Source organism: Camellia sinensis, chromosome 3 (assembly GCF_055761805.1).
Source record: "Camellia sinensis isolate YWXY chromosome 3, ASM5576180v1, whole genome shotgun sequence".
Classification (NCBI taxonomy): Eukaryota; Viridiplantae; Streptophyta; class Magnoliopsida; order Ericales; family Theaceae; genus Camellia; species Camellia sinensis.
Window position 1 is genome coordinate 220,568,588 of NC_138963.1, and position 18,985 is coordinate 220,587,572.

At 37.6% G+C, this 18,985-nt stretch overlaps 1 protein-coding gene and 1 long non-coding RNA gene across 2 annotated transcripts in view; one reads left to right on the forward strand and one right to left on the reverse strand.

Moving 5' to 3' along the window:
- Positions 1-6,391: 6,391 nt before the first annotated feature.
- The window catches only part of LOC145820884 (uncharacterized), a 137,524-nt gene continuing 124,930 nt past the window's right edge, over positions 6,392-18,985 (reverse strand). Inside the window, exon 3 of the long non-coding RNA XR_014362934.1 lies at positions 6,392-6,403. This is a non-coding gene — a long non-coding RNA (uncharacterized LOC145820884). The remainder of the gene's footprint in view (positions 6,404-18,985) is intronic.
- Positions 10,987-17,026, forward strand: LOC114265898 (putative cinnamyl alcohol dehydrogenase 6). The gene is made up of 6 exons (XM_028206761.2): positions 10,987-11,313; positions 11,399-11,512; positions 11,628-11,855; positions 12,650-12,944; positions 16,421-16,574; positions 16,677-17,026. The coding sequence occupies exons 1-6, from the start codon at positions 11,219-11,221 to the stop codon at positions 16,871-16,873; spliced, it is 1,083 nt and encodes a 360-aa protein (XP_028062562.2). The 5' UTR covers positions 10,987-11,218; the 3' UTR covers positions 16,874-17,026.

Consider the following 18,985-nt stretch of genomic DNA (forward strand, 5'->3'; position numbering starts at 1 on the left):
TTGAGCCACTTTCGCCAGGTCATGGCAGTGTACAGGCGAAACGAGGCCTTAATGTGTATACTCTTCCCGTCAAGCCTTGGTGACCTAGGCTTAACTTGGTTCGAGAAACTTCCAGAGGGCAGCATAGCCTCCTGGGCACAATTGGCAGAAGCGTTCGTAACAAGGTTCCGAACAAAAACTAAAACTCCGGTGGAGATCGACCAGCTACTCTCCATCGACATGGGCGATAAAGAGACCCTAAGATCCTACAACAGTCGCTACTGGGAGACATTTAATCAGATTGGGGACTGCCCCACCAATCTCGCCATCGCACAATATAAAAGAGGCCTTCCAGTCGGGAACAGACTAAGGGACTCGATCACCATGACGCCACCTCTCACCATGGAAGCCCTGATGGAAAGAGTGCATCAGCACATCAGGGTAGAGGAGGATGGCGCACGTGCTAAAGCAAAATCTTGTGCGACCACAGTACCAGAAAAAAAAACCTCAGCAAAGGTCAATACAGTGGATCGTCAGAACAGAAACGGGCGTGGCCGACGAGATAACGGAGAAGACCCGGATAAAAGATGGTTGAGAATCCGCACTGCCATAACCACGGTGTTCAAGAAACCGATATATCGGATTCTGAGCGAAATAAGAGATGAGCCTTTCGTCAAGTGGCCAGCCAAGCTAGGAAAAGCTCAGAAGGACTATGACGAAAGGTCACGGTGCACCTTTCACAAAGAAAAGGGGCATCGCACTGAAAACTGCACGCCATTGAGACAACACCTGGAGGAGTTAGTGGCGGCAGGACACTTGGATAAATACATTGAAGGAGGGACGCAGCCAGCCCCCCAGGACCATAATAACCACCCTAACGGAATGCCAATGGACGCCTCGCCACAAGGCATTATCAATGTGATACATGGAGTTTTTGAACCTGAGCGTGTATGCGAGCTCAGGGGACCAATCAAAAAGGCTGAGCACTTTAGAGAGGTGTTAAGTGCCCAACCTGCCACCAAGAAGGGGAAGACAGAGGCAACAAATGTCATGTCTTTTTCAGACAAAGACTTGGCGCCTGCTGTATCACCCCTAATTGGATTCAACTCTATGCCAGAATGGCCCGTCGGCAAAATAATTCTTCCAGTTAGGCCAGGAAGCGTGACGAAACAAGTGGAGTTCTAGGTATTGGAGGTCCCCTCCACTTATAACATCATCTTGGGCAGAACATGGCTGCATGCCATGCGATCGGTGGCGTCATCCTACCACCAAGTGATGCGGTTTCCCAACGACACCAGAGTAATTGAAGAAGTCTATGGAGATCAGATCATGTCAAAACAATGCTTCGTCACGGTGAATGGCAGCCGCGCTGCCAAAGGATATGTTCATTCGGTGGAAGAACCAGAGAGTAATGAGCTATTCGCGGATGTCGGCAAGTCGGCGGATCAAAAAGCAGTAGAGGACTTGGTAGAGGTAAAAATTGATGAAAAGAACCCGGATAAGTTCTTTTTGCTCGGTTCGTCGTTGTCCAGCACTGAGAGATTAGAGGTCTTGGAATTCTTAACCTCTAACATCGAAGTGTTCGCCTGGACACCCTACGACATGCCAGGCATTGATCCAAACTTCATCTGTCACCAACTCAATGTCTACCAATCCGCCAGACCAGTCATTCAGCGCACTCGTAGATCGGCACTTCACCATGCCGAAATAGTGGCAGAAGAAGTAGGTAACCTGCTGGAGGCAGGAGCAATTAGAGAAGTGCACTACCCAAGATGGATCTCCAACACGGTTGTGGTACCAAAGAAGAATGGCAAATGGCGTGTCTGCGTCGACTACAAAACAGTCAACAAGGCGTGCCCAAAAGATAGCTTTCCTCTACCACGGATAGATCAACTGGTAGACCTAACAGTAGGGCACAACCGGCTTAGCTTTCTGGATGCATACAGAGGCTATCACCAAATCGCCATGCATGAACCAGACCAGGAGGTCACATCTTTTACAACTCCAAGAGGACTATACTGCTACAAGGTCATGCCCTTTGGCCTGAAGAACGCAGGGGCAACATTCCAACGAATGGTCACCAAGATGTTTGAACCATTGTTAGGAAGAACGATGGAGGCTTACATCGACGACATGGTGGTCAAAAGCAAGGATGAAAATGACCATCTAAAGGACCTAGGAGAAATGTTTGATATCCTGAAGAAGCACAAGTTGCGCCTCAACGCATCTAAGTGCGCATTCGGAGTAGGATCTGGCAAATTCTTGGGTTTCCTGGTGACCAACCGAGGTATAGAAGCAGACCCCTCCCAGATCAAAGCAATCCAAGATCTGGAGAGACCAAACTCAGTAAAAGAAGTGTAGCATCTCACCGGCATGGCAGCTGCACTCAACTGATTCATAAGCAGGTCGTCAGATAGACTACGATCATTTTTTCATGCCTTAAAGGCCAAGTTTGAGTGGGATGAAGAATGCGACCAAGCTCTGGAAAGCTTGAAGGAGTATATGTCTTCCCCACCACTGCTTGTTACCCCAGTACCTGGTGAAGAACTCTTCTTGTACCTGGCAGTCTCTCAGCACGCAGTTAGCGCAGTGTTGGTTCGTGTAGAAGGAATCTAACACTTGCCCATCTATTATGTCAGCAAGACATTGCTGGGAGCCGAAACAAGGTATTTGCCACTGGAAAAACTAGCATTAGCATTGATGATGGCCTCCAGGAAATTAGCACACTACTTTCACGCTCACACCATAATCGTCCTCACAACTTTCCCACTAAAAGCTTTGTTTGAGAGGGCGAACTTCTCTGGGCGAATTTTGAAGTGGGCAGTAGAGTTGGGACAATTCGACATCAAGTTCCAACCCAGGACCGCAATAAAAGCCCAATCTTTGGCAGACTTCGTCGCAGAGTTTACTCCTGGAAGTCATCATATCTGCCCATTCGACCTAACTGACACCACCGAATTAGGGATGAAAGTTGACGCCGGAATAGCGCAACCCCTAGTAGAAGGTACTCAGTCAGACTCCAAGACAGACCAGACTAAAGACAACAAGGAAGAAACAAACCAAGGCTCACCAACAGTATAATCCGATGGTGAGGGGCAGACAGCAAGCATGGACCTTGAAGAAAACACCATTCTTGACCCCACAACATCATCTGACCCCTCTACTTGTTGGAAGTTATTCGTTGGTGAGATGTGGAAGCACTTTGTGGATGGAGCATCCAACCGGCATGGTGTAGGACTCGGCATAGTCCTCATCTCACCGGACGGCCTGGTTGTAGAGCAAGCAATCACCCTTGGCTTCCCAGCATCAAACAATGAAGCGGAGTACGAAGCGCTTCTCGCAGGACTCAAATCAGCATACTACATGAAGGCCATCGAACTAATGGTCTACAGCGACTCACAGCTGGTGGTAAATCAAATTTCTGGCGACTATAAAGCGAAGGATGATAGGATGGCCAAGTACCAAGAGTTGGTCAGAACAGAGATCAAGAAATTTGAAGTAGTAAGGATAGAACAAATTGGCAGAGAGGAAAACAGCAGAGCAGACGAACTAGCAGGCTTCGCCTCAATGGAAAATTCCTCCATACCTCATCCACTACTAATCGACTACCTACCTAGACCAAGTATTGAAGACCCAGAAGCAGAAGAAGTATGCTGCACAGAACTAGGCCCCTCTTGGATGGATCCCATCGCCCTGTTCTTAAAAGATGGCATCTTGCCAAAAGAGAAAAAAGAGGCCAACAGAATTAGAGCAAAGTCACAGTGATTTTGGCTCTCCCTATCTTTGACATTATACAAGAAGTCATTCTCAGGACCCTACTTAAAGTGTGTTCATCCCAGCAAAGTGGAGGCATTCTTGTACGAGATATACGAAGGGGTGTGCGGAAGCCATCAAGGAGGAAGATCGCTAGCTTACAGGGCCATTTCACAAGGATACTGGTGGCCATACATGCAGACAGACTCAGAGAAATATGTGAAGAAATGTAAGAAATGCCAAAAATTCGCACACCAAATTCATCAACCAGCAAGAGAATTCCTACCATTAACTAGCACATGGCCTTACGCAATGTGGGGCTTGGACATAGTAGGACCACTTCCAATAGCACCCGGCAACAGGAAGTTCTTCCTCGCGGCAACAGACTACTTCACAAAGTGGGTAGAAGCAGAAGCATTGGCATCAATCAAAGAAAAAGATGTGAAGAAGTTCGTTTGGCAGAATATCATCACTCGGTTTGGCATACCAAAAGCCCTAATCTCAGACAATGGTACTCAGTTCGACGGCAGAATCTTCAGAGGCTTTTGTGAAGAGTACAAGATAGAGTTCTACAATTCTACACCGGCATATCCTCAAGCAAATGGCCAAGCAGAAGCATCAAATAAAGTCGTCTTGGATGGATTGAAGAAAAGGTTAGAGAAGGTAAAAGGCAAGTGGGCGGATGAACTTCCTCATGTTTTATGGGCTTACCGCACCACACCTCGGCGATCGACAGGAGAAAAACTATTCTCCTTAGCCTACGGAATGGAAGCAGTAATCCCACTAGAAGTTGGCCTCCCCACAATTCGAAGCGACAATTTTGATCCAAACTTGAATGGAGAAGCCATAGCATTAGAACTTGACCTTGCGGAAGAAAGAAGAGAAAGAGCATTGGTTTACATTGCCTCCTACCAACGAGAGTTGATCAGAAAATACAACAAAACGGTGCATCCAAGACAATTCAAGATCGGAGATTGGGTACTACGCAAAGTGATGGGAAACACCTTGATACCAGGAGATGGCAAGTTAGGGCCAAATTGGGAAGGCCCTTACAAAGTGGTTGGGTTAGCAGGCAAAGGGGCATACCACTTAGAAGACAAGGACGACAAAGCAATCCCTAGGCCATGGAACACGGCCAATCTCAAGTTATTTTATTTTTAGCTTTTTTCCTTTCAAATATGTGTAATTTCTTTTTCTTCAATAAAACAATCGATTCTTTTCAGCATGAGTTGTTCTCTGTAAAAGCTTAGCTTTAGTGAAGATTAGGAATATTGCAGGCATTTTTTCTAAGTTGGCTGGAAAAACTAATTTAGAGGTTGGCTGGATTAAACCAACACCCTTCCTAAGCCCAGGATAAGGATCCAGGCTGCAGGACGTTTGGTCGGAATAACCAAACATTATTCTAAGATAGCTGAAAAAACTAACTTAGAGGTTGGCTGGATTAAACCAACACCCTTCCTAAGCCCAGGATAAGGATCCAGGCTGCAGGACGTTTGGTCGGAATAACCAAACATTATTCTAAGATAGCTGAAAAAACTAACTTAGAGGTTGGCTGGAATAAACCAACACCCCTCCTAAGACTAGGATAAGGATCCAGGCTGCAGGACGTTTGGTCGGAATAACCAAACATTTTATTCTAAGATAGCTGGAAAAAACTAACTTAGAGGTTGGCTGGAATAAACCAACACCCCTCCTAAGCCCAGGAGAAGGATCCAGGCTGCACGACGTTTGGTCGGAATAACCAAACACTTTATTCTAAGAGGTTGGCTAGAATAAACCAACTCTTTACTCTTCAGCCAAAGTAAGGGCATGGCTGAAGAGTGGTTGGCTGGATTAAACCAACTCTTTTGTACTCTTCAGCCGAAGTAAGGGCATGGCTGAAGAGTGGTTGGCTGGATTACTCCAACTCTTTGTACTCTTCAGCCGAAGTAAGGGCATGGCTGAAGAGTGGTTGGCTGGATTAAACCAACTCTTTTGTACTCTTCAGCCGAAGTAAGGGCATGGCTGAAGAGTGGTTGGCTGGATTAAACCAACTCTTTGTACTCTTCAGCCGAAGTAAGAGCATGGCTGAAGAGTGGTTGGCTGGATTAAACCAACTCTTTGTACTCTTCAGCCGAAGTAAGAGCATGGCTGAAGAGTGGTTGGCTGGATTAAACCAACTCTTTGTACTCTTCAGCCGAAGTAAGGGCATGGATGAAGAGTAGTTGGCTGGATTAAACCAACTCTTTTGTACTCTTCAGCCGAAGTAAGGGCATGGTTGAAGAGTGGTTGGCTGGATTAAACCAACTCTTTGTACTCTTCAGCCGAAGTAAGGGCATGGCTGAAGAGTGGTGGGCTCGATTAAACAAACTGTGTACTCCTTAGCCGAAGTAATTATGTCGGCTAAGGAGTGGTTGACTGGTAAGCATAGTTAGTTTAAGCAAGCAAAAACCGAGATAACAGTTGAAAGCACAAAGATCGTGGAAAAATCATAACAAGTACCAAAACATACACATCAACCGAAGTAAAAGTTGAATAAACTACACAGAAAGACAGAGCTACTTACCAAGATCATGGATTTTGTTGAAGACCGGATGGCCTTCAGTTCGGTGTTCAATTGCTTTTGGTGGTGCTCCATATCTTTGGGGAGGCACACACTCTTGGCCAGGTTGAAAGCCAACTGGTGATCCTTCTCAGCAACAACCGAGTCAGAGTCTTGCATATCTCGGTTGTTGAAGGTAATTTTTGGTACCCAGCAAGTAGTAGTTCGGTCAGAAAGCTCCGGTTGGGGGCTCGGTGGCAGGCTTGGTGGAAGAGCAGTTTCTTCTTCATCAACCAAACTTTGTTCGGTTTCGGCGGTCCGGGGGCGCTTGGTTCGGCGGGATGAGGACGGTTGTTGAATAGGAAGGCCCACCACCGTTTCTTGGGTTTGACTTGCTGGTGGTACTTCGGCCCTGTTGGTTTCGGTCAAGAGAGCCCTTACTCTGTTCTTTTTGGCCATCTCCTCTTCAGCAGTGAGTGGAATTAGTCTGATTTGTGGTAAGGTTGGGTCCGGCTCTAGGGCGTCTTCAAGAAGAAAATCAATCACTCTGGTTTTTCGGCGACCACTGTATCTGTAAGTCGGCTCGAACTTCAACAATTTGGCCAAGCTACGCTCTGGATACTGTAGTACGGCGCGCAAAGTGGCTAGGTTTAGGTAGCTGTATAAAGAGTGAAGGTGGGCAGAATCTGCGAAAGAAGACAACTGTTAGTCCGGTTGATACATTAAAAAATCAAAATATAAAAAAGCAAGCAAGAAAACCGAAGTAAATTTACCGGGCTCTCATTTTTTCCAATTTATACGTCGGCCAGGAATCTGGGCTTGATGATCCTCAAAATTCCCAGATACCCAGAAAAAGTCGTCGTCGTTCAAGTCTTTATCTGGTGTATGTTTTATTATCTTCTCTCGGCGACGACGTATTCTTAAGTAATAGACCCATCCATCTTCTTTTGAACCAATGGAGTATTGGTGGAAGATTTCGACCAGGCCAAGGTTTAGTCCGGCTTGGCGGTTCAGTTCGGCTATTCCCATTATGATGCGGTAAGAGTTGGTGGATAGTTGGGTTGGGCATAGTCTAGTTTGCCTAAGAAACTCGCAAATTAAAGGTTGGACTGGAAATTGTAGTCCGGTTTCTATTATGGATAAAAAGGTGAAGGGGACAAAGCCTTCATTACCCCAGGGAATGACGTCTTTTTCAGCCAATATCAGGTGGACGTCATCAGGTATATGGTAGTCTTTTCTGAATTCGGCTAGGCCGCCCGGAGTATTTACTAGGTACCTATACTTCCCCATCTATTGTATAAATTATGAATAAATTAGATCGGTGCAAAGGTTGTGCTCAGTAGCTCGGTTGAGCGCACAGAGGAGTGTCTGGGCAACTTAAGTCTGCAAAGTAGAGAACAAAGGGGTTAAGCACAGATCATTGGACCGTGCTACAAATTAAAAGTAAGGTAAAAGAGCCCTACTTCGATTTTGTGGACAGGTTCTATCTTGGTTCAGCAAAAATGCTTGATAGCTCGGTTTGAGCAAGGTTTTTATTAGCCAGACCTTGGCAAGCATCTCGGCATACTTGTTTTGGAAACAATTTTGTTAGACCGGTTCCTCGTCTAGGAGCAGCTTTCTGAGTTCGGTCTAAAAAACTAAGAAAGCTGGTTTAGCCCCAAAGGCCTAAATCGGTTGAACTATGAGTTTTGTTACTTCGGTTGAGCCTCTAGGGGCAGCTTTCTGAGTTTGGTTCAGAAACTAGGAAAGCTGGCTTAGCCCCAAAGGCTTAGCTCGGTTGAAGACCGAGGTTCCTAGTTTAATGAGTCCAAACTTCGTTCGGTGAGCTTATCTCGGCTAGGGTGATTCAGGAGTTGGTAACTTACTGAAACTACTGTTATTTCTACGAGTTCTAGTTCGGTTATTGTCTGAATTGATCTACATATATAGCATAAACGGTATCCTAGTTCGGTTGCATCATGATTATGGATCAAAAGTTCGTTTTCTACAGGATGTATCATATGCTCATGTGTTCTACTGTTAAAGTTTTTCCATGAAAGTACAGAAGCGAAACAAAAATGGAAGAAAATGTTTTGCAAAAATACAGTAAACAAAATGCATAGAACAAATACGAAAGCAAAAACAGGGGAAGGAAAATGGATTTGCTTACCAGATTGAAGAAGAGGGAACTGGAGATGGAAACAGTAGCAGCAATGAAGAGCACGAGCTTGGTAGTTGAAGAAGTAGAGGCACAGAAAGAGAAGACGAAGAATAGTGTAGATGAATGATTCAAGGATAGAGGGGTTGTTTTGTAAAAAGGACGAGAGAGAAAAAGGGGGAACTGTTCAAATTTTTCGTAATATGAGGGCGGCGTGACAGCTACCCACAGCCTATCAGAGCCTGCCACGTGTCATTGGAAAGGGAATCGTTACAGTCGCTGTGATTGAAGAGACGTTTTAACCGGACAAGTAAAGCCCAGAGTGAAATAAGCTCGGCCGGGAGGCTAAAGAGTTTTTTAGCTCGGCTGGAAAGGCTAAAGGGTTTTTTTAGCTCGGCTGGAAAGGCTTAAAAACTTCAGCTCGGCTGATTGACAGGTAATCCCAATCATGCTGTGCAGATGGAATTAAGGGGCAATTGAGAGGGTAATTTTGGTGAAAATTGGGCCGAATTATGAGATGGTCATAGTGGCCCACAATACAAAGGGCTGAGTAAAAAAGGCCGTAAAAATTACTCCGGCCCAAAAGAGGTATAGAATTACTCCGGCCCAAGATACGTATAAAAGTTACTTCGGTCCGGAAGCAACTTGAAGTTAGATCGGTCTTGGATTTATACCGGTCGCGAATCGTTAGTTCGGTCTAAACCGTACCATGAATTACACATGAAAAGCCGAAGTAAGGAGTAGAAGGAAGAACTAGTTCAACTCATTCTACAGCTATGCTTAGTCGTGTTTACTTCGGTCGTATTGGAGTTCGGCCATGGTAAAAACTATCCCACTTGGTTTAAGCAGTGGGGGTGTTAAAGGATAAGCATTATCCTACAGGAGTATGAATCCTAGGAGGACTCTGCATGGAGGAATAGAAGTCCTACTAGGATTGTGCCACTCGAAACTTATAAAAGCTCACAAACATCACCTTTGGGGAGGTAACACACAACTTTACTTTCTGAATACATAGAGCTTTGTCTATTTGTCAAGTTTGCTGACTTAGACATCGGAGAGGTTTCCGGCACCCACCCGCCGGCTAGCTCACGTTTGTGTTTTCAGGTGATAAAACGACATCGTACGGAGGAGCGCAGACTTGGTCAACAGGATTGTACGAGAAGGTGTATTTCTAAAAGTTTATATTTAGAAGGTTTCAGCTAAATTTCACAGAAAATCATAGTGAAGTCGAAAGGCATTGATAATGAAATTCAATTCAACAGTTTTCATCAGTCAAGAGTTTTGCGGGGTCCAAATAAGCCAGCTTCTCCCTTATGAAACGCAACTTTTAAGAAATATCCAATACCCTCATTTGGTCCCTCTCATTATAGAAAAAACGCTTATCACGGTTTAGTGGACGGTGGTTCTGCAATATTTATTGCAATTTTTTATTTTTATTTTTATTTTTTTATGTCCTAAAAATAATCTAAAATAAGAAAAATAAAAATTTCAATTATTGAGAAAGTGACTATTTTAGCTTCTTCGTTTACATTATTTGCTTTGAACTTATTTGAGATTGTAACAAATGGCATTAATATAGCTGAAGTGAGACTTTTTATTTTAAAATAAAGAACTTTACACTTTTCAAAGTATATTCATTATATGTTATTTTGGTCTGTAATATTTCATTGTATTCATTTGATCCCCAACTTATTTAATTTTTATCTCAATGAAGAAATTTGGACAAAATTATATGGAAGTATTGATGAATAAAATGGATGAATTGGGGACCAAAGCAAATAGTCCCTATTATAGTTTTTGTCTAAATATCTGTTCATTTGGACGAAATATCTTTGTGCTTTTTGTTATAAAATTTAAACGAAAATGACTATGAACTCAACTTATTGAATTTGTGTTTAAATGGACCTAATGTCATTTTGGTCTAAATTTTATAACTGAAGTAAATATATTTTGTCTAAATATGTACAAAATATGGTGAGAATTTGAACGAAAACAACATTAGGGACGATTCAAATACAAATGGAATAAGTTGGGGATTGAATTGATGCAATTAAAAGATTGGGAACAACATAAATAGAGCTCATACTTTAGAAATCAACAATGTATTTAACCCCATAATTTAATTATTAATGTGTTATGAAAAGAATTTTTCTTATATTAATTATGGTAATGCATGTACCAAAATGTTGGTAAAACTAATCCCTCTCTGAAAACATTTGATTCACATACAACCCCCAATATATATATATATATATATATATCAATGAAATTTTTCCACTAATAATTGAGTTCATTAACACATTTTATATGGTTGTATATAAAAGTGGATATATTAGACGAGTCTTGTCGATATGGTTAATGAGTTTAAAATAATTTTATATTTTCCATAAAAATTTATAGTTGAGAAATATATAATTATTTAATACTTTGTTAGACAAGACAAGTCATTAACTAAAGTTTTAATTAAATATGAATAATGACATATAAACATAAAATATATATATATATATATATAAAAAAAATATTATACACAATGATATTTTGAGTTATGAACATGATATTTTAAAATTATAAACTCATCGAGATACCATAAATTATAACTATATTATTCCAATAAATAATTTAAAAAAAAAATAATCTCAGAAAGTAAACATTTTCGATTAAAGTATTCATAACTACCTACCAAGCCAACTACCACATGCTTGTCCCATGCTGCACTAAATACTATAAGAGGAGCAAACTTCATCCCATCTTAGAACCAAGTTGCTGTAGCCTATACGCTATACATTCAAGGAATCAACCATCCCAACTCCCTCTCTCTCTCTCTCATGGCTCAAACAACTCCAAACCACACACAAACTGTTTCTGGCTGGGCAGCCCATGATTCCTCTGGCAAGATCACCCCTTACACCTTCAAAAGAAGGTATGCCCAATTAATTTCAACTATCATTAAGTTTTAGTATATATTATAGATACATGTTAATGTTTCATGTGTTATGTATAAGCAGAGAAAATGGCATCAACGATGTGACCATCGATATCTTGTACTGTGGTATATGCCATACTGATCTTCACCACGTTCGCAACGATTGGGGCATCACCATGTACCCTGTTGTCCCCGGGTAAGTAAATAACCGCAAAAAAGCCTAATTGCACAGAGAAATTTCACGGAATGGGTCACAAGTAAATTCTATTAATATAACAAATGTTTTGTGTGTGTGTGTGTGTGTTTGGTAGGCATGAAATAACAGGGTTGATAAGCAAGGTGGGAAGCAATGTGAGCAAGTTCAAGATAGGGGACAGGGTGGGCGTGGGATGCTTGGCGGCGTCGTGTTTGGAATGCGAGTTCTGCAAGGACTCGCAGGAGAACTACTGTGACCAGATTCAGTTTACATACAATGGCATTTTCTGGGATGGTAGCATCACCTATGGTGGCTACTCCAAAATGCTCGTTGCAGATCAGAGGTAAATGGCCTATACCCTACCCTGTTTTTCCCAACCCAATACGAAAAAATATATGAAAAAATTGCCAACAATTTTTTATCCCCCAAATCTCTCTGTCTAAACTCACACAACTTTTGAATCATGTGAAAATCTCGAGATGCAAAAAATTTGAGGCATGATTCAACTAGCTATGAATGTTTTGGTAAGAGAATAGAAAGATTTGAGAACAAAGAATCTCACAAATACTTTGGATAATTTTTTATGATTTAAGATAAATATGTTAAAAGGGTCAATAATATTATTTTATGATCCCTATGACTCTCAATTGATGTGGACAAGGCATATATATATATATATATATGTATGTATGTATTTTTTTATTTTATTTTATTTTATTTGTCTCCCTCTCTCTCAGAGGTGATCGGGGTTAGGTTTTGTAGGGTCCATATCAAAACTCTTATTTTATTCTCCAAATATCCCAACACCTCTTTTTTAAAAGAATTACAATTATTACATTTATGTAAAAAAAAATTGGTACATAATTCAACGATTATGAGTGCTTCCAACAAAGACATCTATCCACAAATTTACGTGGTAGTATAGCTACAGAATCAAACAAAATAAAAATATCTGTGATATTTGTTGTTGTGGGTCTCAGACATTCGGCACATTAAATATTTCAGCAATTTTCTATGATTTAATGTGTATAGCAGAGTAAAACATTGAATTCTCTTATTTGACTTCTCTTTAAGATCTCTTGGTGTGATTCAAATGAAATGTGGTTGGTTGTGACTGTAATTGGATTGGGTGGACAGATATGTGGTGCATGTGCCAGAAAACCTACCAATGGATGCAGCAGCACCATTGTTGTGTGCTGGTGTAACTGTGTTCTGCCCATTGAAGGACAACAACATGCTTGAGCTTGACTCCCCTCCCAAAAAGCTCGGAGTGATCGGACTCGGAGGTCTCGGCCATGTCGCTGTCAAATTCGGCAAGGCCTTTGGTCACCATGTCACTGTCATCAGCACCTCCCCATCTAAAGAAGACGAGGCTAAACACCGGTTGGGTGCAGACGATTTCATTGTCAGCACTGATCTTGCTCAAATGCAGGTTTGCTATTCTTTTAACATGAATGAATGATTTATTTTCAAAATTATATTTGAAGTTTACTTTGATAAAACAAATGTAATTTAATCATATGACTTCCAAAGTTTGATTAACTTCACTTTTTTACATAAATAATCTAGATGATATGCCTTATAAAATGGACTGCATAGATCATAGATGTGAACATTGGATGGGCTCTGAAAATAGGCACACCACAACAGTTGTTATTACGTCGAGGCACAACAAAGATCCAATAACGTGCGTATTGATATACGATGAATCTGATTTTTTACTAACAATATATTTAGTTAGGAGATTTAAAAGGGATTTGAAAACTAAAAAAGAAAAGATGTGTAAAACTAGTAGGGGATTTGAGAAATAATTTAAAAAGAGAAAGAGAAAAGATATGTAAAACTAAATAAAATATAAGTATATTTTATTTAAATTTCACTTATATTTTTTATTTTTCTTTCCATTTTTTTTTTTTTTAAATTTACCAACCAAATACAGCATAAAGGATACAATCCTCCCAATCAACCCCTTATCTATAAGGAAATTATATTTTGAAATTCTCATCACAAGAATTCCACTTACCATCTATGACCTATCTGGCAGCATTTCTAACGGAAAAAATTAGTATGGCTTAAAAAAATAAGTAGTGATTCATCTCTTAAAATTAGAGTTCTAATTGAGTCCTATTAATGTAAAAAATAAAAAATATATATATATATATATATATATACAAGGCCAAAACGTCAAATTAAATGGAATCCCCACACACAAGACCATTAAAGCTCATTTTCTAGAATTTTCAAACATTTTCTTAAAAAAAGAAAAAAAAAAAAAGAGGGAAAAATTGGAGCATAGTTTGTCACAACCACGTGATAATCTCAGGGGTTATTGGAGCATAGTTTGTCACAACCACGTGATAATCTCAGGGGTAGATTGTGCATTTCAAGGTTCAGTACCTGTCCTCAATGTTTTCTTTTTTTCTTTCTTTTTTTTTCTTTTTGGGTATTTGTACTTTTATGTTGTAACCATGCGAAAACGACAAATTTTTAAAAAACAAATGATATAATTTTGTATTAGAGAAATGTTTCGTAGCTTGAAACATTTTGTCTCGAATGGCTCGAGAGAGAAGACGCAGAGAGAAGTAGCGGGAGAGAAAGAGAGAAGCAGAGGGAGAGGGAGAGGGATAGAAAGAGAGAAGCAGAGGGAAAGAGAGAAGAGAAGACGATCGTCGCCCCTCCCAACCGTCGATCCGCCGATCGTCGCCCAGTCCAGCCCCGCCGCAGCCTCCGACCGCCGTCGCCCCGCCTCTGTCTCCTCCTCCTCCTCCCCCAAATATTATGCCCCCTCTAGTCCTCCTCATCCTCCTCCTCCTCCCTCCTTCCTCCTCTTCCTCCTCCTCCTCCTCCTTTCTTCCTTCTTCTTCCTGGTCTTCATTCTTCTTCTGCAAAAAAAAAAAAAATCGAGCCATTCGGGCTCCCTATTTTCGAGCTACGTAGCACGATCGTTTGTATTATTTTACATTAAAATACTTGCTATTATAATTTATAATTTCAATTATATTATCATGAATGAGTTTTATTTAGGAGAACTTTTTAAAAATCTCTTTGTACTTATTTATATTTCATTAAGTTCATATTATTTTTTTATATTCTAATAAGTTCTATAAATAATATAATTATTAAAATATTCTTAATAACATTCATATTTACAATGTGAATGTTTAGTGATGTGAATGTTAACATGCCATGTGAATATTCATATTGTAAAATATGAATGTTCACATTATCAAATTGTTAATTATTCAAAAAATATTTATAAAAATAAAAATATTTATAAAATATCTTAACTATAAAAATTATGATTTAATAGATTAAATATTTAAATAATAAAACTTATTAAAATATCAAAATATCTTATGAATTAATTGAGATATAAATGTTTTGAAAAAATATTTTCTAATTAATCTCTCTATTTTGTTTGTAATCACGTGTTTATGTTCTTGGATATAATGAAAGGACAATTGCCTCTCCCGCACGTGGAGAGAATAATCGGAGCTAGGGATGTAATCGATTCGGTACTATCAGTATTCAGGTAAAAAATTACACCGAATCGATAAAATTAGTTTTGTTATTTTGAACACCAATATAAATCGTTTTTCCCATCAAACCGCACCGAACCGAACCAATTGAAACGGTTCGATTTGGTGTTGTTTAATCGGTTTAGGATTTTTCAAACTTAATTCACTTTTAAATATAATCATTAATTTACATAAAAATATTAAATTAGTTATCTGTCTACCATTTCAAACATATCTAATTCGTCAATTTAATACATACTTTTTAATTCCTAAATTAACAAAAATAAAAACAAAATAAAATTCAAAAATATTGAGATTTTAAGAATAATGAGTTAGAGTTAAGATATATATAATAAGAGTTTACAAACTTAGGTTATAAAGATGATAAGGTTAATAATTTATTATACTTATTAATATCATTATATTATTAGATTATATATATATATATATATATATTATAAATATAATATATGTTGAAGCGGTCGGTTTCGGTTTAGATTGGTGCACAAGGTGCTTAAACCGATATTGAACCGAAAATCGAAAAAAATCAAATTTAAAAATTGCACAGACCAATTCTTATTAAAAAACAGATCAAATATAGCCGATTTGATCTGATTCAATCGGTTTGGCCGATTTTTTCAATTTTTCTTACACCCCTAATCAGAGCTATTACATTGTGTCAACTGGACACTTTTTTGCAAATTGACAATTTAAATTTTGTCTATCTACTGTTAGTGTGAGTATTCACTATTTCTAGAGTATGGACAAGTGGTATTTCATAAGATTTTAATTGGTAAAGAAGAATAGGGATCCATGATTTATGTTAAGGATAATGAAGTAATATGAGACTAAATAATTAATGATTGACATAAAATATAATGACGTGGTGTTCCCAAATTATTGAGTAATTTCTTCTATTATTAACCCATTAAATGTTGAGCTGAAAATTTTATTTGGATCTTACATTGAATTTTAAGTAGGCCCATTACATATTGAGGTAAATTTTTTATTTAGATTGTTTGAAATGTTCTAAATAAGTGTACTTTTTGACTTTTTATAAAATATGAATTGAGTTTAAAGTGATGTGATAGAGAGGTGATGTGACTTAAATAAGATAATATGACTTAAATAAGATAGTTACTTTTTAATTTTTTAATTTTTTAACTTTTTTAAGAGACGTCGAACCTATCCTAATATTTGGCTGGTAAGTAGGTGAGCAATGTCTAGTTAGGATTCGAAATAGAAACAAAGTAGGCCCTAATGATGGACAGTTTCTTGTAAATTTGTACAAATTTGGGCTGGGCCTCTTTTTATGTGTCCAGTCAACCCATTCCAAAAATAATTATGATAGTCTTAATTTGAATTTTATTTTATTTTTTGGGGGTCACAGGCAAAGAAGAGGTCACTAGATCTGATTTTGGACACAGTAGCAGCAAAGCACTCACTTGGGTCTTACTTAGAACTGCTTAAAGTGAATGGAACATTGGTGATTGTGGGTGCACCAGACAAGCCCATTGACCTTCCTTCTTTCCCTTTGATTTTTGGTAAGAATCATCATCGACATCTACTCCTTTTCCAACTTATGATTGAATAGAAAAATGTTATTTATCTCTGTATTTATTTTAACATATTGTTTCATTTGCCAGGGAAGCGAGTAGTGAAGGGTAGCATGACAGGGAGTATGAAAGAGACTCAAGAGATGATGGATGTGTGCGGGAAGTACAACATTAAATGTGACATTGAAAAGACTACGCCAAACAAGATCAATGAAGCTCTTGATCGGCTTTCAAAGAATGATGTCAAGTACCGTTTCGTCATTGACATTGCTAGTGCTGACAAATGATCAAATCTTTAAACTAGAGCTTTTCATAGCTATAAGGTGTTTTGGACTTAAAACTGGTTAACACTTTTAATAATTCTTGTGTGGTTTTACTTCTTTGAACAAATGTATTTGACTCATAAATTTTATCAACAATAATTTAACTCAAATTAAAAATTGAATAATCAAATTGATTGATAAATTATAAATAAAATCAAATTGACTGAAAAAGATTGATCTTTAAGTCATGTTTGTTTGGCCCTTTGGGAAGGGGGATTGGACTAATAGTCCGTGAAAGCCACTTAAAGAGTATTTGGTTGGTGATATGAGTGAGAGGATTAACTATCCCCTTCAATTAGTAATCCCTCAATGTGGTAGGATTAACAAAGTCATGAGAAGGTTGGGATTAAAAATTGAGTGAGGGGATTATTGAATTTTTAAATAATTTTTAAGTGAAAAATATATTTTTTTGAACAAAAAAATTAATTATAATATTAAAAAAAATACTAAAAATTAAAAAATATTAATTTTATATATTAATACTATTTATAGTATTACTAATCCGGTGGCATACAAACAAACACTGTTTATCTTACATCTCCAACTTAATATTACCATACTAATAATCTCATCATTCAATTCTATCGTATTTTTAATCTCCTCCAACATATGAATCCAAACAAACATGACCTGGACTTTCTAACTCTAAATACAAAGGGATGGGGATATGCAGCGTGAGCATTAACTGTATTTTGAAGTGAAAGCAAAGATGTCTTATACTTCTATTTGCCTAATTTCAGACGTCAAGCAAAGATATATTCATATTAGTGCCTAATTTAGGTCAGACAAATTTTTTGATTACATGAATCAATAACATAATTACATATAGTAATATTTAAAAAATTTTAAATCTTACTCATTTATATACATTCTGCATCTATTTAGCAAAACTATTTTGGTAATTAATTACTAAAATATGGCAGAAGAGGAAAAGATTTGTCACGTTATGCATAATAACTTAGATTTTGAAATATAAATGAGCCCTGTTGACAAAGCATTAAAGGATGGTTTAGCAACTACTATTTTAATTACAATTTTTCTATTATTTGTATATCATGATTTAAAAAAAATATTTGTAAAAATGATCAGTTCTTAGAATTTTCCAACTTAGAGGCTCTAAAAATTGGACCAAATTTAGAAATTGTTTTGTTAACAGATACCTTAAAAATGCTTGTTAATAAGCTTAAAATAATTACATTATTTATTTATTTTTTGAGAGTCGATCCCATAAAAAAATGTACAACTATTTTAAATTTTACTAATTAATGCTCTCATGACACTCGTTGGCAACTCATTTAGAAAAGTTTACTAAAAGTGTATAAAAAAAAAAAAAATTGTTTTCTAAATTTTTTTGATCTTTTTGAGTCTTTTTGATTTGGGTAAATAACAAATAAATTTGATTAAAATACTAATCACCTTCTATGGTTTTGAAATTACATTATACCCCTGAGATTTTTTTAATTTCATAACAAATCGTTCATTTTATTAATAAATCATCAAGTCAATTAACATCTTTTAATGATGTTAAAAATATATTTCAATTAATAATTTATGTAATTTTATTATTGTATAGGAGAGCAATTATAAATTTCATTTTTTTTTTGTTAATTCTGTTAAACAAAAAATTATAATAAAGGGTATTTGTAATTTTTCAAACCACAAATATCAAAAGGTGTATTTATAATTTAGCCTTTTGATTAAATAAGACCTACAGGTTAAAAAAATAATAATAATATAAAAAAAAGTACACTAAATAAATAATTGACATCTTCAACTTTGGAAGGAGATTTGTTACTTTTTTTATTTTTATTTTTTAAAGATGAAGAACTATGGCAAAAGGTGTTACAAATTGCAAAGCATGAGATAGACATGCCGTGTCAAATGTGGTGAGTAATATCACGTGAAGTTTCCAAGGAGATTATTTGGCATACCTAAAATAACATATTTTTTTTTAGATTATATCATTTTTATATTTTTGATATATCTTTTTATAAAAAATTTAAAAAATACACTTATTTAAAGAGTTGTTTGGAATGATCTAAATAAGTAAACTTTTTAATTTTTACTAAAAAAATA

What these genes read in the sequence shown, in the direction of transcription:
- LOC114265898 (XM_028206761.2), top strand. Translation starts at nt 11,219, where the DNA reads ATGGCTCAAACAACTCCAAACCACACACAAACTGTTTCTGGCTGGGCA. An exon ending in CCTTACACCTTCAAAAGAAG is followed by an intron (nt 11,314 to 11,398) that starts GTATGCCCAATT and finishes ATGTATAAGCAG; the next exon opens with AGAAAATGGCATCAACGATG. An exon ending in TTCTTTCCCTTTGATTTTTG is followed by an intron (nt 16,575 to 16,676) that starts GTAAGAATCATC and finishes TTCATTTGCCAG; the next exon opens with GGAAGCGAGTAGTGAAGGGT.